This window comes from Apis mellifera, linkage group LG14 (genome assembly GCF_003254395.2).
Source record: "Apis mellifera strain DH4 linkage group LG14, Amel_HAv3.1, whole genome shotgun sequence".
Classification (NCBI taxonomy): domain Eukaryota; kingdom Metazoa; phylum Arthropoda; class Insecta; order Hymenoptera; family Apidae; genus Apis; species Apis mellifera.
In genome coordinates, this window is record NC_037651.1 from 4,914,223 (window position 1) to 4,939,403 (window position 25,181).

General features: G+C 34.1%; 1 protein-coding gene and 2 long non-coding RNA genes across 6 annotated transcripts; 1 reads left to right on the top strand and 2 right to left on the bottom strand.

The window, feature by feature from the left end:
* Positions 1-1,518: 1,518 nt before the first annotated feature.
* Positions 1,519-23,329, top strand: Stg-1 (stargazin related protein STG-1). Of its 2 annotated transcripts, XM_006560174.3 has the most exons (8): positions 1,519-1,849; positions 15,240-15,332; positions 16,740-16,883; positions 17,313-17,401; positions 17,765-17,920; positions 20,715-20,930; positions 21,680-21,855; positions 22,510-23,329. In XM_006560174.3, exons 1-7 carry the CDS (start codon positions 1,519-1,521, stop codon positions 21,842-21,844), a joined length of 1,194 nt encoding a protein of 397 aa, XP_006560237.1. In that variant the 3' UTR covers positions 21,845-21,855; positions 22,510-23,329.
* LOC107965520 lies at positions 7,089-10,242 on the bottom strand. The gene is made up of 2 exons (XR_001705566.2): positions 9,862-10,242; positions 7,089-9,780 (listed from the first exon to the last, which is right to left on the bottom strand). It is a non-coding gene; the product is annotated as an uncharacterized LOC107965520 (long non-coding RNA).
* On the bottom strand, positions 10,540-17,401 carry LOC107965519. 3 transcript variants are annotated; one of them, XR_003306028.1, is made up of 3 exons: positions 17,117-17,401; positions 16,750-16,939; positions 10,540-13,112 (listed from the first exon to the last, which is right to left on the bottom strand). It is a non-coding gene; the product is annotated as an uncharacterized LOC107965519 (long non-coding RNA). The 3 variants fall into 3 exon arrangements; XR_003306030.1 differs by having other exon boundaries at positions 10,540-13,115; XR_003306029.1 differs by having other exon boundaries at positions 11,551-13,121.
* Positions 23,330-25,181: the final 1,852 nt, after the last annotated feature.

A 25,181-nucleotide genomic window follows, 5' to 3' on the forward strand; every position in this document is an offset into this window, starting at 1 on the left:
GTTCACACGTGCCCCATAAATCTTTTAACCTCCGACCGGTCCTTTCTGTTGCAGGAGGTGGAGGAGAGGGAGGAGCCCCTGGCTGGGGCCACTTTGACGAACTTCCAACTGCAAACTCCGAAACGCCAAAGTTTCCAGGGGTTGAAGGGCGATAGTAGACGGCCGTCCACGGTCTCAAAGACTTGCTCTCGAATCTATCCCCACCAAGTGTTTGTGATAAATGAAGAATACTCTCAACCCTCCCCCCTGTTACGCGATACCTCGAATTGGAACGCGTGACCGTTCATCACTATGCGTGGCGCGCAACGATGAAAAACTATCGTGTCGAGCGGATGAAAAATTATCAATCCATAACTTCGACGTTAAAGTGTTCATTCTGAAACTTTGGAAAAAATATATCGACTCTTTTTTTCATTTTTTTTTTATTTTTTTTTTTTTTTCGCGAATAAATTTTACGAGGGACAAATTAACGCTGAATTACCGACGAGTCGATACTTGGTTTTTCTGAGATTTTTAATTAAGAGGTTAGGTTACTGTTCCAAATGTAATTATATTTCGTTTACGTGTGTATAGAGAGGTATAGAGATCGGATTCAACGCGTATCTTTTCGAGGGAAGGTGAGAGAAAAATTAAGAGATAAAAGAAAAATTGAGAAAAGTTGAGAAAATAAACTATCGACGTTACTACCGATGCATTATCGACGAACGGTAATAAAGAACGAGTTTCATTGCCGACCGGTTTTCCAATATCGGCCTCTTCAACTTTCGTTCATAATTTACGAAATAAAGATATAAAGGAGAGGGTAAAGAAAAGAATAATTTGTCTCTCCCGTCAAGACAGGATGAACTTTTCGGTTTACGAGTTCCTTTAAATCAATGATTAATACAGATCGTGAAATAAGAAGTTTTCTTAAGAGAGAAAACTTTTCTTTTCCTTTTTTTCTTTTTTTAAGGATATATTTGAAAAAAATATAGAGTGCCGGAGAAGAATTTTTCACGTCGAATTTTTAAAACGGAACACACTGTGATTGTGTATATACTTGTACATATTTTAAATTGTAAAAAACGTACGACTGAAATTCTGTTCCTCAAGTACGTAAAAAGTGTGTTTTCAAGTACTTAAACTCGAGGGATTTTAACACCAAGTTTTGAACCATTGACAAAACATTCCAAAACTTTAGTAACGAAATAAAAGTAAAAAAAAAAGAAAATTTAATTTCCATCTAGATCGTTTAATTAAAAATTCAAAATCTAAAGGAAAAAAGCCAAGATACTGAAAGTACTCGAAATTAATCAATACTTACTCCTCCCAAAGGGATAATCAAAATCATCGCATTTAACATAAAAAAAAAGAAACTCCCATAAAATTGGGAGAAATTGAAAATAGATATCATCATCGAATCTCCGTCTGGATCGTTAAAAAGGAATCGTTGATGCTTGGAAAAATTATATAAACGAACAAACAAAAAAAAAAAAAAAAAAAAAGAAGAAATTGACTAACCAGTGCTGGGATGTCCCCATGACAAAAGGGAGGCACGTGGTGATGTCTTGTTGTTGTTGGTGCTGCGACAACCTCGGCGGACCCGGTTCTTCAAGTGCTGGGGGTGTTGTTACTGGTGCGTCTGGTGGTAGTATCGTAGTCGGTGCAAATAACGGTGGTGGTGGTGGTGGCCTAGGTATTGCTTCCGGTCTTTCCGCAATGCTATCGCTGGTAGTCGTCACTGTCGCTATCAGTACGGGAGAGTGGCTCCTCACGGAGGAGAAACTGCCGAAAACTTCGTCGAACGCCTCTGTCGAGCCCGACAGCAAAGTTACTTACAGCGGTCTGTGGAGGGTCTGTGTCGCCATAAGTGAGTAACTTTATTACCTCTTATGTATCTCTTGCAATTACAATTAAATTTTCTCTCCTTCGTTTTTATTTTGCGATTTTTCTAGGGGTGAAAAAATTTTCTTTCTTCCTTTCTTCTCTTCCCTTTTCTTTAATATGATCGTGAGATTGTTGAAGATTTATTTGTTTTTTAATTTTAATAGTTGAAGAAATTTCATCTTTACGTGAATCAATTCAATCGATCAAATCAAAAGTAAATAATTTTTTCTTCTTTAATGAATATGTTCGAATACATTTTTTTCAACACATTGGTAGAGTCGCGACAGATGTAAAAAATGATAGATAGATTTTGCAAGAAATTCGTTTTAGTAATAGTCGCCATTAGCCACCCTGAATCTTGAAATAGGTCAAGTAGACGTGTGAATGAAATCTTCACATATCTTTTTTTCAAAAAGAAAAAAAAGATTTTAAACGTTTCAAAGAATCACCCTTCAAAAAATTTCCATGCAACAAGATAAATATCGTATAAAAATATAGATTACACGCGATAACTTTGATCATCCATTTCCCATTTCGTGACGCAATAACAAGAATGTATCTTCCTCTTCCGATTGCCTTCTTAAGGCCTTTTCAAAGCCTTTTTTAAATCAACGATCGATGCTATGAAAGGAAATAATACTTTTCAAGAATTTACGATCTCGTAACAATCGATCCTCTTATATACTTCTCTGCATTCTGTTTCGAAAAAGTGACGTAGAAATAGATAAACGTCATCGAGAAACGATAAACGGAAATTGAGAGAGAGAAAGAAAAAAAAATGTAGCAAAGCATCGTGAAACCGGAAAATTGTTTGGGACCTTCTTTGAGGTCGGTACAGGTTGGTACGCCTGCGAAATCGCATTTAGGGGAATCTAATTCGGCGCCGGTTCGAGCTTTTTCCTAAGCTCTGAACCGTATCAAAGGATAAAAGCCATAGTTACATAAATGCAGTAGTCGGTTATTAAGTAAAACGAGATACAGTGACCTATCTTCTCGTTTACTCGTGGATGGAACAAAATCTTCTCTTTTTGTCGCAAATAATTTGTTTTATCGACGGTGCATAGAGACGTAATATCTCTCCATTCAATTTCTTTTTCTTCTTTTTTCAGTTTGATCGTCGATCCCTGAAGAGGGATTTACGTACGCAAAAAATTAGGCGTCTTTTTTTACAAAATGAAGTTTCTTTATACAAAAGAATAGAACGAAATAAAAATACGATTATTGCGCGATGCACTAGATTTGTTAGAATTCGATTTAAACTTCTTCACTGGAAACTAATTTTCCTCAAACAAAGAGAATTAGCTTGCTTCTTCAGAAGAAAATTGAACCATTCTTGTAACACGAAGACGTAAAGTTTCTTGTACTTGTACAAACCTTGTTAACTTCTGTGAAAGGATTTTCTATTCGAGAAGAGATAATATCTTCCCTTCCGCGAAATCTATTCCATGGTTTAAAAAGTTTACGAAGATTTTGTTGCAAATGAACGAAATATTTTCGACAATTCATTGATATTTTTTTTTTTCTTAAAGGATTATCTTTATAACGCAAATATTTCTTCTCCTCTCACGATCTTATTCTTATTTTTCCAAAATAAATTTGTATGTAATTAATTAAACGAATGTTCGAATAAAATGGTTCGATAACGCGTTGAATCAATTAACAGAAATACGTATTTAATCTTCGAATGTCCACAATTCCTTGACGCGAGAGCCAACTTCTAGAATCCATCCCTCTTGGGAACCACACGTATTCGAAACTTTTCTCTTCCTGTCCACAAACATTCTCGATGCCCTATGGGTTTTAACCTCGCTCCACTATTTATTATTCAAACCTCACATTAATAAAATAAAATTCCAATATTGTTTGGAAAATAAAAGTGTGAAACCACTTGTGGGATTAAATTGGATTAAGGTTGTTATTGAGAATAAACATAAAAAGAAAATTTAAGTTGAATAAAATAATTGGTATTAGTTAACTCGCTCATCATTTGAATCTACGATTTAATCATATCATTTATGTGAACGTACGATTGAATTTCAAAAATATATATATATATTTATAATATTTTCCGAATTGGGCGTGTAAAGATGATAAAAAGAAAAATAAACTTTTCAACCTTCATCCATCGGGACAGGTATTTAATTCAAATGAATTCTCGCTCGCCGGCCATTCCATTAGCTTATTTTTCATTTTCCGGTAATAATCTTTCGAATATTACGATCGATCGACGCCATTTCCACAGCAATAAATACCAATAAACCTTTCCGCCAGAATATTTCTTTTCAATCCAATTATTTCACCACGAATTTGTCTTTCAATAGATGTATCTATATCGTTTATACTCTTCTAAAAAATAAATATATTTCCGTTCAATCAAATTTCGATTCTGCGCGAAAACAAAAATTGTTTTATCTAAAAGTGATACAATTTCTAAAATTGTTGTTCTTTTTTTTTTTTATCACACCTGACTTTTCCACTATCAAAAAGTATTTTTTTTTCCATTTCGACAATTCGAGTCGTATCGTCTTCCATTCCAACTACTTTGCATATTCGTGAACTTTTTTTCCGAATACTTAACCAACAGAACTTACGAGATCCCTCGAGTGACGTTATGTTCAGCCAGAGTTTAACTACTGCGGCTGAGTATAATCGTCTCTTTCTACTTGCGCTTATCCGCCCGCCGTCAAATATATTCATTCGAATTTTCAATTATATATCTTTTTATCGACAAAAAATTTAGGAATCAAACTTTTCCCATCAATTTTTCCATTTCGATTGAAATTAACGCCGCAAATTTTGAAGTTAAATACACTGGCGAAATATTTGATCTGTACTTTTATATATATATATATATATATTCTTGAATTCTATGGAACACGTGTTTCGATGCACTGTCATCAAATTATACATCTGACTCCTTTTTTTGTTTTTACACGAATTTTTAACACGTTCCATTTAATTTTTTTCCACAGTTTTCCTTTTAACGCGTTTCCACGCATACAGATATTTTTTTTTATTTATTTATCTACGTTCCATCGAACGCTATGTAAAAAACATCATAAAAAAATATTATTAAAAAAATCGTATCAAACTATTCCTTATATTCCTTAAGCTCGAGACTATTCGTTTATTTTTAATAGAATTAACAGTATCGAAAATTGATGTACAATTTTAAACGCAAGAAGAAAAATTCTCGCGATATTCCACGAACGAAATATAATTATAATTATTTCTAATAATTAAAAAAAAAATTCAGAACGCCAATTTTTTTTTTTTGGAATTCAAACGTACGAAATAATTTAAAGAGGAAAATAACCGAAAAGGGTTACAACGAGATAACGAGAGATAACGATAGAAAATTGTAAAACGGTAATAAGATTAAAATAAATTCTTCTTATCAGGTAAGATAAGGGAAGGATAGCGTTTCATTGTTCCAGTGGTAGAACGTAAAGTATATATACGCCTAGTCTTCTGTCTCGTTCCGTCGCGAGATAGGAAAAGTGGAAATGGCAAAGGCAAAACGTTTTGCAGATATTATGAGTTAAATGCCGTTCCGTTGTCTTCCTTCCTAAGGGAGGGAAAAGCTCTCTCGCTGCAGAGAGGAGGGAGGGAGGGCAGGGGAGAGATCTTGAAAAGCTTGCAATCAGTTGCCAAAGGTATCCTCCTGAATACCTCCATTCCCCTGAACCCTTCTGATATTTGACTACGCTTAACGAGATTGTTAAGATCTTATCGGATATATTTTTTTATTTATCTGCTTATTGTTGCAGAACAACAACCATGGATTTAACTGGAAAAATCGGCTGATATTTTCCACGTGGAATTTCCTTACGAATATTTTTCAATAGAAATTCGAATAAGAAACGGTGATGGCTTCTTAAAATCGATGTTGAGGAATTATAATTGTTATTATCAATGATTATTATCAAATAAATTTTAGGATACAGAGAAAGTAAAAAGCGTTGAATAAAGCACAGTGTGCGAAATTCCTTTATTCAGGAAGAAAGAAATTCCTCGCTCTTTCGACAAAAACTTAAATAAGGTTAGATTGTGATTAACGCAAGAAAATTTTGTTTAAAAAAGAAAAAGTATTGGATGAAACAGAAAATCTCTCGAAGTTTTTTTCGACCAAGAAATCATATTCACAGAGCGAATATCGATCATATCGAATTAATTGGGCAACAAGGGGGATTAGTATATTGGAGTAAGGGTCGAAATCGTAATACAGGAATATCCGACTGGTATCACGAGTCCATCTAGGCATTAATATTCAAAGGTTCAAGCACGTAGACCTACGTGTCCGGCAATGCTGTTAAGGGGGGTTTGGTGTACGTGTACGCCTCTCCGCCACGAAACTTAACAGAGGATGAAAAGATTTATAATCTTCGTGAATAAGAAACGATACCGAATGTCACTTGAAGAATTAAAAATACCGATACTGATTTACTTTCACTCCTCCAAGATTGATTGTAAATTAAAATTACATTTTGATTGAGAAAATTCGATCGATTTTCGAACAGAGAAATGTTATGAATACACAAGCAATGATCGATCGATTCAACAAACGTGGCAAAACGAGAATTTCCTTTCAATTTCATCCCCCATCGACACGAAACAAAGATCAATCACTCCCGCAAACACTTCTTATCCATCCCAGTTCTTTATCCATCCGACCTCTGAGAGAATTCCTCTGCTCTCCTGGAGAAAGCATTTAACTGGTAATATTCGCGAAGCGTTCTGTGATTCCGGTCCAGCCTCCCTCTCTCCTCCTCCTCTCTCTCTCTCTCTCGATAGGAATGAGCGAGCAGAGGTTTGAAGGAGACGAGGAGCACAGTGGGTCGGAAATGACTCGTTACCGAGGGCACCGGAAACCGCCTTCTCCTTCTGCCGCCGCCATCGCTCGGTCTCGAGGCGGTTTCCACGGACTATTCCCTCGAACGATGCCCTCTGGCTACGCCTGCAGATAAGGAAGGGGGGAAAAAAAAGAAATAGGAGGGAAAAGAGGAGCGAAAGAAATGGAGCTACGTCGAAGATGGTAGAGCTTGGGCCAATCGCCGGATAACTTATCTCGGTCGAGGAGGGATTCGAATTTTTGAGGGTGTGGGGACGAGGGCCAAGAAAGGACGAAGAAAGGAAAATTGTATGTAAAACGTGACCGATTTATCGACGGAGGAGAAGAATTATCGACGATGATTGTTGTCTGTTTTATCCTTTCTTTCTTCTTTTTTTTTTTTTTTTTTCCTTTGGATTTGGAAAGATTTAAAGAAAAGATTATTTCCTTTCGTTTCGAATTTGAAGATTAAATAGGAATATTTTGATCGGTTTTCTTTGTTTTGAGCGTTGCTGGTTTCTCTTTTTTCTTTTTCTTTTTTTTTTTTTTTTTCCCCGATTTGAATCGTCTATTTCGAAGGATTATTTAAGGATTTTAGAGAGTATTTTGTCATACGGTTGGTTACTTTTTTGTTTCATATGCCTATTCTGTTCCCATCCGCTCTTTCAAAGTTTCAAGAGATGATGGCTGTTTGCTTTTCCCTTTTTTTTTTTTTGCGAGTCATCGCAACGATTTCTGTTTTTATTCGTGTATTTTAAGGGATTTTTCGAACATTGTAAAAAGAAAGAAGAATATTTTGTTATATGATTGGATATTTTTTTAAAAGGTCCACAAACGAACGTAAATCTTTGTTTTCCTTTTAAGATTTAAAATTGATAAAAAATATTAGTCTAAAATACTTTCTTTTCTTGCGATCTTCGTTCATTTTGCTTTGTTTATTTTTCCTTTTTTTTTTTTCTTTTATAAATAAATACTCGAAAATTACTCGTACAAACAGCCCCGAAAGATTATCATTGAGATTGAAGGAAACATTAATGCGCTTTTGATGCTTTTACTTGCTATGCTTAATACCGTGAGGAAACCGAGCTTTTCTTCAGAAACCTGTAGAGAGGATTTATGATGCATCTCATCCCAGTAAATTCTGTTAATCTTAGAATCTTCGTTACGCTTCGGTACACAATTTTGCAACTTGTTGCGAAAGTCAGCCAAGTCTTTTTGTTTCCATGCACTTAAATGAGTTGCCAGCCCGTTTATCATTAAACCTCCTTGTTAAACCGATCAAACTTTTCAGGTACCCGATATTAAAATACTTTCCCGCTTCTAATTCTCATCCAGTATTACACTCTCGATGATTAATTATTAACGATTTACGTACAAGAGAAACAGAAATCGTTATTATTATTTATTTTTACAAACAATTTATTTCGATAAAAGAAAAGATTTCAACTTTTTCCAACTACGTATCACTGAAATCAAAATCAAGATCTTTATATAATAACTCGAAACTATGATAGATAGGATTAGTTGGCGACACCAATCAGATCGTTCAACCTGCTGCAAAGATTGAAGATGATTAATTGTAAGAGGCACGATCCCCTGATGGATGAGTTTGTTTCGCCACAATTTCTCCAACCTTCAAATTAACGTCCAATAACCTTCCACCCAACGTCTAAAATCGTTGAATATCCCCTCACTCCCATTTTTAAAATACATCCTCCAACAACTTGCAACATCTTTTATAAAACCTCGTAGATCACGAGTCTCAATAATGGAATGGAAAAAAAAAAATTCCCTAGAAGAGAAAATCTTTCGTCCGCACGAATCGAGGAGACACATGGTCGAGCATTTTAATTAAGAAAATTCTCGAATCGATGGGATGAAAACGAACGAACTTTCTTCCTTTCTTTTCCTTTTTTCCTTTTTTTTATCTCCAGCTGGCTACTCGATTTTCCAATGGCCGTTTGAAAGAAGGAAACGAGGATCCGCGTAGTGAGCCACGCGAGACCTCCAACCACGGAGGTCGGAGATGAAGTTTACAACGAAATAGGATCATCCAATTTACAACTGCGATGGGAGTTGTAACGGAAGGGGGAGGAGGGCGACCGGTCTCCCTGGCGTGACATTATTTAACATCAGTGCGGCTAATTGGAACAAACGGGTCGGCCGCCACGCTGGACACGTTACGAAGACACCACCCGTGCCACGATTACTCTATTAAATACCTAGGGATATTTGTCACGGGGTCACGGAAAGGCAAGTCGCGGCTCGTATTTTATGCGCTCGACGAATCGGCGATTCGACACGCTCAGTTTCGGGATCGAATTTTCGAGAAATCTCTCTCTTGCAGATCTGTTTTATTCATGGATTCGTTACTCTTTTTTTACATCTTTTTTTCTTCTTAAGAGAATTTTTCATTTTCCATCGATTCGGTACACGATCATCTTTTTTTTCTTCTTAAGAGAATATTTATTTGGAGAATTTTTCATTTTCCAAGGTTAGGTTGTTTCGATTAAAAATTATTTATTCGAATTTTTGGGATTATTTGATAGATTCGATGGTTTCTTCGTGATAATTTTTTGTGAGATATATATATATGTAAATTTTCATTAATCGAGAGAAAGGTAATGAAAATGAACGAAACGTTGGAATGAATTTGAACATCAAAGTAAGTTTTACTTTTGGTATTACGAAATGATTCTCTTTAGAATTTTTAGAATTTGTACCTGGCTGAAATTACGCTTTCATCCTTTTATCCTTTTTAGGCAGACGCGTATGATATGGTAATAAAGAGATGATTATTGTCACAATTGCACAGAGATAATTTAAACAATTATTACATTGGGTAAATTTAAGAAATTTTTGAAACGAAAACTTTAATGCACTGTAAATTGCACTGCGAATTATTTCTCGAAAATGTTCCTTTAATTTTTTAACAAATGATTCGTCCTATCTTTCGTACAACAATTTCCTCCATATTAATGATTAATAGCATCAAAATTTAATTACAAATAGTCGAATTCCTCGGATAAATTCCCTGTTCCACCAGGGATAATTATACGTAATATGAAGAGAAATTCCCTCGGCTGGAAAAATAGAATTCTCTGACGAACAACTCTTCATTATCAAAACTTCTTATTACCTTTGGAATATTTTCCCAAAATTACCTCGATAAATCAGAGAACAGCACGTGTTCTATTTCCGCTCCACTAGTTCACGAACAGTCTACTCAGAAATATGTTTTCCATCGCGAAAAAAAGGATAGCTTCAACGGGATAGTTATACGTACATCTCTCAAGATGCCCCGTCTAAGGAAAAAGCGAAATTACTAAAACGTAAAATTATTACACTCCGCTCCTTTTTTTTAAAAATTGTTTAATTTTTTAATTAAATTACGCGTTAAAAAACTCAAATCATAGAACTATTAAAAGAAATATTTACACACACACACTGATTATTTTTGCAATTAATACGCACAGTACGAGCATAACAAAAATATCATTATTCCCAAACTCTTCTCCATTGAAAATGAAATAATGAAATATAAATACACCAAGTATATGAATAAAAAATTTGAAAAATCTCTCGATTAGAAGCAATTCAAACTTCTCTCTCTCTCTCTCTCTCTCTCTCTCTCTCTCTCTCTCTCTCTCTCTCTCTCTCTCTCTCTCTCTCTCTCTCTCTCTCTCTCTCTCTCTCTCTCTCTCTCTCTCTCTCTCTCTCTCTCTCTCTCTCTCTCTCTCTATCTCTCTATCTCTCTATCTCTCTATCTATCTATCTATCTATCTATCTATCTATCTATCTATCTATCTCTCTCTCTCTCTTTCTCTCTCTTTCTCTCTCTTTCTCTCTCTCTAAAATTCTCCAGTCTCGTCGCGCTAATTACAACCGAATACAGGAATAACCGGAGGCAAATCGAAACCAAGAAATCACGCAAAGAACCGCGCCGATTCCGGTTCACGCATAAATGAGAGCCAAAATATACCCGATCCACGGATTTGTACATTAACAGCAGGCGAGTTATTATTCCACCGTATTCACTGGTGGCTGTGTCAGTGGGCAAGCCGGGAACGTACCTGGAATATCGATTCTCGACTGTCGAAGGGAGGCAATACGGCTAACTTCCGGCACGAACCGGAAATGACTGTTCCACGCCTACCCCAATCCCCTCCTCCTCCTCCTCCTCCTCCTCCTCCTCCTCCTCCCTCTGCCCCTGCTAACACCATCATCCGCACAAACCCATCGCGCAACTCGTAAAAGGCCTCAAAGCCCTTTTGCGCCCCGTTCCCAAAGATTTTGAGAAACGCTTTGATTCCGCCATTTAACCGTTAACGTTTCTAAACACCGAAATCGAATTTACAATTTCCGGTCGATAAGCGCGATCCCTAATCGGTGGGTAACTTCTCCCACTCCTCTATCTCGCCCCCACTCTTTTCCACGCGTGTGGGAAGGGAGGGGATGGAGAAGCGCGTAATAGTTTCGGTTTAATGATAACTAGCATCGAAAGTAAATAGGAAATGGAAACACGGCCGCCGCGTTTTCACCACCCACCGTTTCCAAGCTCAGCTTCGACGAATGGAATGTTTGATCATTTGCATAACGTAATTATTTAGTTGGCGGTTAACCCGTAATTTGCTCCCACTTCCGAGTTGAGGGGTTATTCATCATGTTTGCGAGGCGATTAAAGAATTTTTTTTTTTTTTTTATTTAAAACGCGGCTCCTTCTTTTTTTTTTCTTTTTCCTTTTATCTTTGCTTTTTGGTTAGTTAAGAGGTGTTTTTTTTTTTTTAGGAAGAGAAATGTAATTTACGCGTACAAGTGCAAATTGTGTTTGATTTGTATTTTGTTTTTAGTAGAGTAGAAATTGTGTTGATTCTGTTCATTGAAAAGTGAAGAAGTTGCGTAAATAGAAAAAACGTTTCTTTTTTTTTTTTCTTCTACGTTTATTTTACGTGATTTAAAGTTTAATCACAGCGGCAATAAATATTTGCTTGACAATTTCTCGTCCGACTATTTTGTAAATTTCACCAAGTTTCGAAAGAATCTTTTTAATATATCTCTGTTGGAAACAAAATTTCAATCTTCCGTTTTTAACGAAATTTCGAAAATGTTTGGTGATCGATTATTAACAAGTTTTATTTTCCGTCCCATTAAATTTTCATCTATTCAATCTATTATACGTTTCGCTCAAACTTGAACCGATGCTATTTCCCAAAGTTTTAATCAATATCTTTTTAAGTTAATGAAACGTTTGACAGATTAAATTCGTTTGATTTCATGTTTTATTATTTCGATTTCACGGGATGGATGTTGACACAGATTTTGACGTTTTACGATTCTACCGCCATTCCTCCTCCTCCATTTTTACGACGACAATTCCCACGAAATACGTGTAATAACAATCCACCATTCAACGCAAAATTTACCAAAAATTTTCCAAAATTTCTTCAACAATTTTGATCCGACGGTGAAAAAAAAAATATATATATATTTCAAAGACCTTTATCCAATCGATATTTTTAAAACCTTCGAAATCTAGAAAATTGTTAATGGAATTACACACTGGCCGCAAAAATTTAACAACAACAAATTCGATTCCCTTAATCTCCCAAGGGAAAATAGTTTAAAAACCTATCGATCCGTTCGTTTTAAAATCCGCCAACAAATCTAAAAATCAAATTTAAACAGAGAGTACGCGAAAAAGCTTTCGAATTTTGAAAATAAACATTTAACGAGGAAATCTTTCGCGAAAGTCGAATGAAACGATAATAAAAAATTGTGTTTCGAACAAATTTTTCCACATAAAAAATTATCATCGAAATTCGATTTGAAAAATTCCGAATATTTCGTTTCCAAAAAATAAAAAGAAAAACGTTCCTCGATTTCACATCTTTCCAATTATATTGCGATATTAAAAACGGAAACACATGTCTCGCGTTTTGCAAGAAGATGGAAGATCTCGTTTCGTCAAAGAGTAGGAGAAGGTAGAGAAAGAGGTGTAGTATCGATCTCACTCTTATAAATCATATCGTATAAAAGAGAAGGATTATGACGAACGGTGGTCTAATAACACCGAATCGTGCTCGAACTCGGTCGTTCACAGGTCACGGGTCACCATTCTTTACCACCTTCGTTTCAATTAAATCTCGGGGGTGGAAGCGGTGGAGGGCGAAAAATATGCTTGGAGTGGGGAAGGAGAAGAGGAGGGATGATTTACCAGCCCATGGCATATAAATTACATTCATGCGCCGCTTCCTCCTTTGACTTTGAATTCGTCCAACTTCTCCTCTTGCGCGAATCCTCCCCTTTGAATCTTTCTATTTTCACGTAGTTAGACGATCCAAGAGATAATTAAGTTCCTCGTGCCTTTTCCTCTTTCTAATTTCTCTTCTCTTCTTTTTTTCTTCTTCTTCTTCTTCTTCTTCTTCTTTTGACGATGATCAATGCATGTAAACAAATAAACAAATATATTCATAAATAAATTGCATCGTTCGTTTTAATTAAAATGTAGGTAAAATGTACGTATGTTAATAGACAGGATTAAAATTTGTTTATTTTATCAGGTTGTTGCATACGAAATTGGGTGAATTTTTAATAAGGCTGGCGATCGATGTTTACAGCTTTATTGAAAATAATATTAATCAAAATTTGACATGAAACATTCGATACGTCCATTTGGGATACACGTAAGGTTGAAATTAATTACGATTAATTTTTGATCGATTGTTATTAATAATTCCCTTGTTTTCTTTTTTTTTTTTTCATTTCATTTTTCAACAATCTGTATAATGTTTTAATATACATCCCGAGGATTGTAATTTCTTTTCTTTTTCTCTAATTTTTATCAATTTGAAATTATTAATTTTTCTCCATTCCAGATAAATTTTCGAGAAAAGAATTTTTATATAATAACTAATGAAGATCTTTAATTTAATTGAATTTTATTATTTTTTTTTTTTTTAACTTTTCTTTCTAAAGGAGAAAAACGAGATCTTTATACGGATTCAACTGTGAGAATAATAATATATGAATGAAAACAGGATGAGAGAAAATGATTGAACACCATCGATCCATCGTCGAATTACGGTATTCATCCAATTGGATTTAGTTAGTTTAATTACGGTGGAAATAATATCTCATCCAGTGAAAGTTTTAATGAACGTCTATTCAAAAAGATCACGTTTCCCGCGTAAATCATTTCATACACGGGATAAAGATATTACCCGTTATTGTTCTCCGTAAAAACAGATATAAATGAAATAAAATAAAACCGGCCAGCCAATAGCAAGAATGGAAACGATTTAAAATAACACGTGATAACAAACGCTGGGAAATAATAACAATATCATGTTGTTATATCGTATCGTATCAATCTAGAGCAAAATATAGAGCGTATCACGAACAAATCTCGCGCTTAACTATTTACGAGAGATTGTGCAATCACTGTCACAGACAGTTGCAATTATTTATTACAACAATTTTATTAATTATATCATTACCTGTATTAGCAGGAGCAATCACTATATTATTATTATTTCATCTTGTAATTTCAATACTTCATTTTCTAGTCCAATAGGAGGGATGGAGATCCAATTTTATCAATACTTATTTTGATTTTCATCCAGAAGTTTATATTTTAATTTTACCTGGATTTGAATTAATTTCTCATACTGTTATAAATGATAGAGGGAAAAGAAGAAATTTTTGGAAATTTAGGAATAATTTATGAGATATTAGGAATTCTTGAATTCTTAGGATTTATTGTTCTGAGCTCACCATATATTTACTGTTGGATTAGATGTTTATTTCACTTCAGCAATTATTGCTGTTCCAACAGGAATTGAAATATTCAAATAATTAGCTATTTACCATAAAGCTAAATTAAATATCTCAGTTTTATCTTTTATTATATTGTTTACTGGAGGATTAACTGGAATTATATTATCAAATTGATATTATTCTTCATCATAAATAGATCTATCTGAATGCACACTCTCAAAATTATATAAAAGTAAATAATATTCAATAAGTTTTAAATTTCTATTTTCTGCTCCCTTCTATCTACGAATTATCTAATTCATACTCAACAATAATATAAAATCGGTGGATGGACATTCGCAACGGCAACGAAATATCGAAAAGCTCGTAATAAAAGTAGAAGAATACGAATCCTTGAGATTTCTAGAACGTCTAAGTCTGATTCGCGCGTTTTCCAACGGCGTGCATGATAAAAAAAAGGTAAAAAAAAAGAAAGAAAAACCAACAACGCGATGTAACATTACTAACGACCACCTGTGTTCTCGCGACAATGAAACATAAAATACGAGAGCTATAAAGCTGGAACCCGGAACACGCCGTGCGCACACCGGACATGGAACGTTGAACGCGTAACTAAAAACGGGAAGCGAATTTACCTTGCCATCGAACAATTTCCCCCTCCCCCTCCATCGAACTCCTCCCACAAACGCGCAACTTTCTCACTCTTTTTGTTCTTCTCTTTCCTTTTCTTTCTTTCTTTCTTTTCTTTTTTCTTTTTCTTTTCCAGGCTCCCGTATGGAATACGAGTGCTCGAGGATCGACTATTTTCCAAACGAGGAGTACAGCCCTGATCCGAGCGACTCGACGATGGCTATACCATGTGAGTAGAACGAGAACGTCATGAGACAAATGATATTGGTGGGACGTGTGCCTTTGAAAGGGGGGAGGGGGTAGGAAGGGAGGGTTGATTAGGTGTCCTCTGTCTGACACTGAATTGGAGCGTGACGGGGCTTCGTAAAATATTCGGCGGGGAAACGCTTTCACACATGGGAAGGGGGAGGAGGGAGGGGAGAGAAGGGAACGTGCCATCCGTGATAAACTGGATCTGACAATTTGTCCATCCAGATTTTTTCCCTCCCATTTTTCCGTCCCCTTCCTTTTTCTTTTACAACGTTCGTTCACGGAGTGAAGGATCGTTTAATAACCGTGAAATTGGACAAAAATTCTTTTTACCGTGCTTGAATCAAGGGACGTTTAAAATCATTGAAAAGATCGTCATGAAAATATATATATTTTTTCTAGAAATCTAGAAAAAAATCTAGATTAGAAAACTGTATTAAAAATTATTAGGGAAAATTTAAATCGCTATAACTTTGGGAATAATTGTTCTCAATCGATGAATGAAGGATCGTTGGAAGGGTGGTATCTTGCCCTTTAAAACGCGTTTTCATTTATCCCGATACGACTTCCGGTTCCCGAGATATCGTCGTGTAAAGAAAAGATAATTTTTAATCGTTTATGTCTGTTAAAATTAGGAAAAGTTTTGGCCGCTATAGCTTCGAAGACGATGAATTTTAGTGAACGAACGAAAGACCATTAAAAAGGTGGAATTTTGCTCTTTAAAACACTTTTTTGTTCATTTTGATACGACTTTTAGTTGCCGAGATATCATCGTGTAAAGAAATTTAAAAGAAATCGTCTCCATCCTTGTCATTTATTGTCACTCGCGCCTCGTCTCATTCACCTATCAGATCTAATTCTTGGACAGAGTATACATTTCCAGGAATAAATATAGGTCAACATAATCTTTGCAGTGTCTTATTAAGTACTATGAACACTTTCAAACCCTTATATCTCGATAACCGGTTAAGATACCGAAATACAAAAAATGGCAGGATTTTCTATATTTTTTGAATAAGTTTGAATGAGTTTTGAATAAGTATTAAATTAAAAATAAATTCAATCTGAATACTTTTTCCTTAATTCATTGAAAATATAATAAAAATTACACAAAGATTCCTATCAGAAATATTATTTTTTCTTGGAACAAAAATCTGAATCTATTTGAATAAGCTTTAATTTCGTTCGAAAATTCTTCGTTCCCTGAACTGAAAAAAAAAAAAAAGAAATGTAGAAAAATATTCTCATCTCAAATCTCTCTCATCGGTATTTTCACATTTTCACATAGATAATGACGTAATTCCGAAAAAAAAAAAAAGAAGGAAAAAGAAAAATTTCGGAACTTTTCCCATTCGTCCAACCTTTCATACTCATATTTTTTACGTAGATGCAGTTACCAAGTCGGCAATGTTCTTCTTCGCTGCAACATCGCTGCTGGTGGTAGCCGAAGTTTGTTACTTCACAGCTCACGTTACTCACCCGAGACACAGACTTTGCGTCTTTGTCGCTGGCGTGGTCTTCATAGTTTCCGGTGAGTAATAAAGTACACCGAGCTTATATTGCACCAGGATACTTTGCTCGCTCTGCCTTTGTAAAAAAAAAAAAAAAAAAAAAAAAAGAGGGGTGGGTTATGAATAGAGAAGAGAGAATCCGTGACGTATATATGTTATCCCGTTAACGTTATAAATAAAAATTGTTCCTTAAGAGAAAAAAAGGGGGATTTTTCAAATTTGAAAACGCGTGAAATATCGTCATTTTATTTACCATTTCTTCTCAACTGAATAGAATTAAGTATTTCATGTCCATCCACTCTTTGAACTTGCGCGAAGAAATCAAAGATCAAAGTCATCATCAAAATAATCGCGTTACGATGAGAGATCCATACTTTGTGAAATTGTCACAAGAGAATTGGTGGCGCAAGAGATAACGTTTCAAGTTATTAAATCAGTTTCTCTTTCAGGTTTGTTAATGCTGGTGGGAATGGTGATGTACATATCTGTATTCAAAGCCGAGGTTGGTAGTAAGCTTAGACCAAGATCGTCGTTTCAGGTCAGTTATTTTCAATTAACATCGATACAAAAAAAGAAACGTTTTATTATTTATCTTTTCAAATAAACATTTTCCCAGATATTTATTTGATCTCGAAATCCAGTTAAAATTTCAATATTTCTAGAATTTTGGGAAAAAAAAAGAAAATAAGAAGAAGAAGACACGTTTTTAAATTTTTCCTACGTACCATGATCATTTTCCAGTAGATGAATTTTAATTCGCGTGTCGTCTAACTCTATGTGAATATTACATAGGCTGATGAAATTCTCGGTTTCATATTTCTTTCGGTATCCTAAAAATTACTTCTCATCTGTTACACGGCCCGTGTGAATGAATATCTTGGTCGCAATCTTGCGATTTCAGGGGCCACCCTTCACCTACAGGTACGGATTCTCATTTTTGCTGTACGTGAGTGGCTTCATCACGACCGAGGTCGCTGGCACTTACGCCATTTTCTTGTATATCTCTTGGCACCAGAAGGAATTGGTACGAAGAGACTCGAGGCGAAAAAATTACGGGGTTGGTAGTATTAGCTTCTTTTATACGACCACGTTTGGGAGTTTGGATCGAATTAACATCCGCTTAAAAAGTTTTTGAACACAGATCGGAAGTATTAGTCGCTTTGGCAGAATATCAGAATATCGGCGCGATTTTGGTAAAAACTGTATTCGTTTTACTTTGAATTAGAACTTTTAAACTTTTGTTTTCGAGAAATAATGTTAATCGATTAATTAGATCGAAGAATCACGCTCAGAAGTCTATTTTCAGTGACTACGAAAAACCTAACCTATAAAATTCGCGCTTCTTATTTTTTGATTACTCCCAATCTGTGCACGCTACCCTCGATTCGCGCGTACACTCTAGAGATTCTTGTTGAAAACTTTTTAAGGAAGATAAATTATTCGTTTAAAAAATTCAGCTACAAACTCCCACTTGGATAAAACAAAACTTCCGATGGATATACACGCACAACACGGTCGACACTCTCGCGGTCACGAAACGTAACATCATTTCCCCCCCCCCTGACTAGATGTCACTAGTTACTTTTTCTCAAAACAATTAACAACCATTTAATTCACAAATCAGCTTTCAGATGGTGCGAAACATTCGTTCCCCAAGTTAAATTACTCGTTTAATAACTATAACGCGGGTAACAATAGAGCGCGAAATGTACAGGATAAACCCCCATCTGCACACAATTTAACGGCTGCTCGTGTAAAATTTTAACGCGGAGGAGGGAGGGGGCACGCTCGAATTACTTCGGGATGAGTTTAATTTAAATTTAACGAACATTGTATCGCTTTGGAACAATATTATGAGACGTTGGTACTCATAATAGGGGATGCGTTGTCGCGATTATAAATCTCAGAATGTGATATAGATCCAGAATATATATATATATACATATCAACGATTACTTAACCTTTCTTCACGATCTCTGCCTGCGATTTCTCGCGATTATCCTCGACATCTTTCTTTCAAACAATCCTTCCTCTCCTTTCTTTCCTGAAACACTAATCGAATTACCGACTCGTTCGGCTATCGAGGTTGAATTACATTTAACAGGAAAATAGACACGAAAAAAGGAAACGAGGCAGAGGGAGCAAGTGTGTTGGTCTCTGCTTGCCCTCCAAGTGCTCACAGATAGATCTCATCTCAATGCAATGCCGTCGCGCTTCGACACAACAAGTGACACTCTTGTGAATCGGTACCACTCTCTCCTCTCTCTCCTCTCTCTCTCCCCCCTTTTCAAACTTCTGCCTTTCAAATTTTTCCACGCGGGGGAGGGAAGAGGAGCTATGAATACGTGGACGTTAAATCGAATTGAAGAATGGAAACAAATGGGGAGAAAAACAATAGAAACGAGGGAAGGAAGGAAATTTAACGTCTTTTCAAAACGTGAATACAGGTTTGAGGAATTATTGAGGATAAAAAATCGAATGAAGAAATTGAATAAAATTTGGCTGGATGGTTATTGATATTATTAAGTATTTAGTGAATTTTATATGTTATATTACATTACAAGTTTGGAAAAAGAGATAAGAAATGTTTTTATAAATATTATGATAAAGTTTTCTTTTTCTTTTTTTTTTTTTAGACAAGTATTATATAGAGATAAAGAAATATTAATTGTGACGTTGGAGAAGATTTGGTGAAAAAAATCGTCGATGATTTAAAAGTTTTCCACATTTTGTGTATTCAAGATCCAAATATTAAAATATAATTCACAAGAAAGGAAGAAATTCAAGATTCACATTCATTTTAATCAAATGAAAGATCTGTTTCTCACTTATTGTTGCGTATAAACAAGAAACAAGAAACTTTAATCGAATGTTCTTTTTATTTTTCTTAACAAATATAAAGAATTCCACCGTAGTTTGGAACAATTGAAACATTTTACCTTTATTTCCAAGAAGAAGAAGAAGAAGAAGAAGAAAAATTTGATTGTGAGAAAGATAATAAAATAAATGAGGGGCGGCAAGGTAAACGCGGACGAGGCGTCAAAAAAAAAAGAAGACAGAGAGAAAGAGGAAAAGAACAATTCGTAACCTACTATGTCCCATGTAGCCTCTGTTAACGTCGAGCTTGATTCATCCTCTCGTGTCGGTAGAAGCGCAATCCCTTCCATACCGGTATACCGGTGCAAGTGGAATAGGTCAGCCATATACCAGACCATCAACCTTGTCCCTTTACAGACTCGACGTACGTACTGTGCACACTATCGTACCCGTAGACGTATCGTTTTATTCCTTTCTTTCTCGTGAATTTTAAATGATCCCGCTTCTCCTCGATTCATTATCTGATTTGCATTCAAAGTCAGAAATCTCAAATATCTATTTCTTGGACGGAGATTTCAAAGATTCTTTTTTCTTTCTTTCTTTTCCATTTATTTATATTTAAATCTATTATCGTTTTTAAATTCCTGTTGTCGATAAATCAGATTTTTTTCTTCGATCAAATTGTTAAATTGGAAAATACGAGAGGAATAAGAGAACACATTTGGAATAATAAGGAAGCGGTTCGAATTTTCTTTTCTTTTCGAATAATAAAACTGTGAGACAATTATGCAGATCGGGGTTTAACGTATCTTTTTACGCGTTTGACCTTAATACCGTGCTATAAGCGATCAACCTTAACGTCTCTTGCTATTAAACGAATAATTTTATGCGCAGAATTTATATATATGTATATATGATATAATTTTTCTCCTTCATTTTTTTCTAATCTCTCTTCCTCGACCCGGTTTCATTAAATTATAAATATTCCGTTCGCGCAAAGAATTCGTTTCCCTTTTTATCAAATTTGTTTTCAGGGAGTGTATCATTTAGACAATCACCACGTGCATCACGCGAATCATCACGCGATCTTGGGCCACAGTGGTTTCCTCTGCGAGAGGCATCAGAAAAGATACTTCTTCGGAAGGGATTCCGTGGACCACGTGGATTTCGACGAGTTTTTACCACCCCCGCCCAATTTGGATTACCACGATTATTCGAGACAATTTCCCAGGGATCTTACCACGCAGACGGTAAAACAATCCTTTTTTCCTCGAATAATATAGATCGGATATTTTCCATCCAAATTTCTTTTTCTATTAATGAAAGAGGATAATGTTCTTCAAGATAAATTTTAATCACGTTGAAATGATATCAAATGCAGTGAATCAATATGAATTGATTTTGATTTTTGGTGAAATGAAAAAATGGATTGAGAATTAATTTTAAATATATTTTAAAATTAATAGGTTACATCGATGTCTGGGCTGCAAAGCATTTTGTCTCTTTTTTATCTTAAAGAAAAAAAAATTGGATCAAAAATAATCCATATAAAATATTATATTTTAAACATTCGTGGATTGATTAATAAAATTTCGTACGAATTTATTTTATATTCTTTTAATAGTTATATCACAAAATATATATATATATTTATATTTTTTAAAATAATCAACCAATCTCAAACCCACAATCTTCTTATTATCTCTTAAAAAACTTCAACAAATTTTTCAACAAATATCACGAAAAACATATTTTCTTCCACAATATCAGAAAAGGATAGAAATTTGTAACAATTTTTCGCAAAAATACAACGAAACAGTGCTTTCAATTTATAAGAAAAAGAAGGAGAGAAGAAGAAGAAAGGAGGGGAAAAAAGAAGAAATAACCGTGATTACAATTAAATATTAAATTTCCCAATCGAACTTTCCATTCCAACTTCGCATTCTCGCTAATACGTTTACAGGGATTAAACTAGATTAAGAAAAAATTAATTTCACAGGTCAGCACGACAGCCGATGTCCTTCAAGAAGAGGAGGAGGAGTACAGTCCTAGCGTGCAACACGAGTTCGTGACTTTCGATCTTGACGAGCCTTTGCCACCCCCACCACCGATCAGAGGTGGTGAATGGACCTTCGACACATTGAGAAAAACTACCCCCGTCTGATATACCGTCAGGTACATTCGTTTTCATACCCTCCCTCTTCGACGAATTTTTATCCTTGTTTTTCTTTTTCTTTTTTTATCGAGAATTTAACTACACATCAATTTAATTGCACATCAATCGTTTTCTGTACACGTTCTTTCATCCATTCTTAGATCGAGGTAATTCCATAAAAAAAATGTATGAAAAAAATCATGCAACGTTCGATCAAAATTATCGATCGAATGATCTTAGATTGTATCACGTAATTTTAAATGTTTGTGGTTTAAAAAAAGATGGTAAAGTATTCGAAATCGAGTCAGGGGAAAATTGATTGGATTTCGAGAGATGTGATATGAATATTATGAAGTACTTTTTTTTAATCGATTAATCGTTGCTTTCACGCGACGCGTGTTAATCCATTTTAACACGATCAACTTGATGATGATTTTAATCTGTTTAAATTGCCTAAATGATTCTTTTTTATCGATCGCGCTTTTAAAATTGCCTTGGAAACGAAACGAGCCGGAAAATAATCCCAAGCGAGGATTAATATTTTACCAAAAGTTTCACGGAAACGAAAGCAAAAAGTTAAAAAGTGAATCAGTTCGACAAATAAAATTGAACAAAAAAAAAAAAGACCAAGTGTATGAAAACGATATATATATAAAATATATATGTTATTTCAGATACGCGAGGCTGGTGCAAAGCGTAGAAAGCGAGGAGGAGGAGGAGGAGGAAGAGGAGGAGGAAGCGGAAACCGAGGAGGACCACGACATAGCCGGTGATTAAACAAATCGACTCGCTTTTTAATGAGATACCTCGGCAACCGAGAGATGCTTTCATCGTTCAAACTTGATCGAAGGAGGAGAGGAAAAAGGAAAAGAGGAGAAAAGCGACCAGTCTCGAAGGGAGCTCGAGGGGGAGCTCGATCGACAAGTTTATCGAATTTCGGTTTTTTTTAATAACTCGTCAAACTTTCACGGATGTAATTCCGCCCCGATCCGTGTAAAGGAGAAAAAGTGAATGACGTTCCGATCGATGAAATAACGACTGAGTGACACCGTTTTCCGTTTTAATTCGTTTCATCGCGCGTACACGCACACATATATATATATATGTATATGTCTTTTTTTATCCAATTTTCCTTCCCATTATTTTCGTCGACTATATACGACGAAAACTCGAAATGAAATTAAAAAAATGAATCAAAGAAGGAACGAATGGAACAAACTTGAATCTAATCTCGATCAAGATCGATCAGCTAATTGACTGCCAGAATCGTGCGAGACAAATATGGTGACTTTCTTTTTTAAAACGAACCGTCCCGATGAGAGAAAGGCGATGAGAAACGATGAGGAATTATAGAGCTTAATTGATTTAAGTATCGTTGAATTTTTGTATTTGTATGAAAAATCGTTGATGATGATATCGTTTATGCGGTGTGTTTAGAAATCTAGATGTAGCGTGTATCTTGTGTATAGAATAAATGGTGAAAAATCCTTCGAATTGGTGGAATAAATTTTCGTCGTTTTTAAATTGTTAATACGAATTTTCTAGTCTCTATAGGATTATTTATAGGATTATTTGTTTCTTACTTATCACGTGGCGAGAGAAGTATATCCGAGGAAGAGGAAATGTTTTTTAAAAAGACTGTAACACACATCTGCCATTAATTGAAAGCAATCGAGACTGCGAATCGATTAATTTATAAAAATCATAAACATTAATATATTTGTAGCGATCGAACGTATCGAAAGATTTTATCTTTAATGCTATGGGGACCAAGAGGAATAGAAATTTGTTTTTTCCTTTTTTTTCATTTAAATTATTTTGAAATTTTTTCGAATTATTCCTTTTCTAATCATCTGTTTGATATATTTTTTTATTCATCGATATTGCTTTAAAGAATGAAGAAATATTATTGTTAGAATTTTTACTTACTTGCAATTATTATTGTATTTTAATTTTATTTTTTTTTTTTGATATCTTTAGAATAATTTATAATCTGTTTATATTTTTTTTATATATATATTACAATATAAGGTCTTCGTGGTGTTAAAATGAACATAAATTTCTACCAACGATTTGATATTCAAAATATGAAAATATGAAAGAGGGGAAGAAGGGATTATTGGAAATGAAATAAATTATACTCATGAAAGGAATTTCTTCAAATGAAGAACAAGGAATTGGAAGAATTTTAAAAATGGAATAGTGATTCGTTAATTATATCACAAACTTTATCTCATAAACTAAAGTGATTAAGAGAGTTATACTGTACAGAACATATGATATTGTTACATCATTATCATGTCTAAGAATTTTTAACACGATTAAATAGATCATAAGTTTTTTATACAGTAGTCAATTTTTCACCAGAATTTATATACTAACTTATTGAGATTAAACAAAGAAGAAAGTTATTATTATTAAGGTTGTCTATTGATAGATAGTCAATCAAAAATAAAGAAAATTTGATTGAAAAGTCTGATGAGAAATATATATATATATATATATATATGTATAAATCATTTTAAGTTGTATAAATTTTTCTTCTGATTTAAAGAAAAATATTAATTTTCTTTTCTTTAATCGTATTAAATATATAAATTTTGATAAATAATTTTCTTAAAAATAATCATCTTTTACAATTTATTAATTTTTCCTTGACATTTTTAAATAACTTTTTATACGTAACATTCCAGTCACATAAAAATTAAAATTAAAATTTATATCTTAAATATATATATATATATATATACATATGTTGTTATGAAAAAAAATGAGATATTATAATGTAACATATCCAATTCAAATTTACAAAATTGAATTCTTAGCAAATTTAATTAATTGAAAGTATGAAAATTTTATATATTTCCAAAATTAAATCATTTAATAAAAAAAATAAATAATTTTGATTTACAGCATAAATAAATTTTTACGTAACTGGAACGTGTAACGATATTATTGCAATATAATGGCTTTAATGTTTTTTTTCTTAATTTTACAAAAACTACTTGTAAATAAATTTAATATCTGCAACGCAGTATATATTGTAAAATGCATTTATAAAGAAAATTCATTTTATATTGTACATTTGTAACGCTCAGAGTCAAATCATTAAATGTGAGACTCAAAGATTTCTTAATAGTTTTTAAGTAAAATCAAACTGGGCAAATAACATTTGATAAAATAAAAAAAAAATTGATTAACTTATTAAATATAACATTTATCCTTAATAAAGAAAAAAAAAAAAGGAAATTCTTCAAATGTTACCATTGTTTATAAAATAATCCATATTCATTAATATGTACTAAAAGTTCATCGTTTATGTATTCGATGGTGATAAGCTTATCTA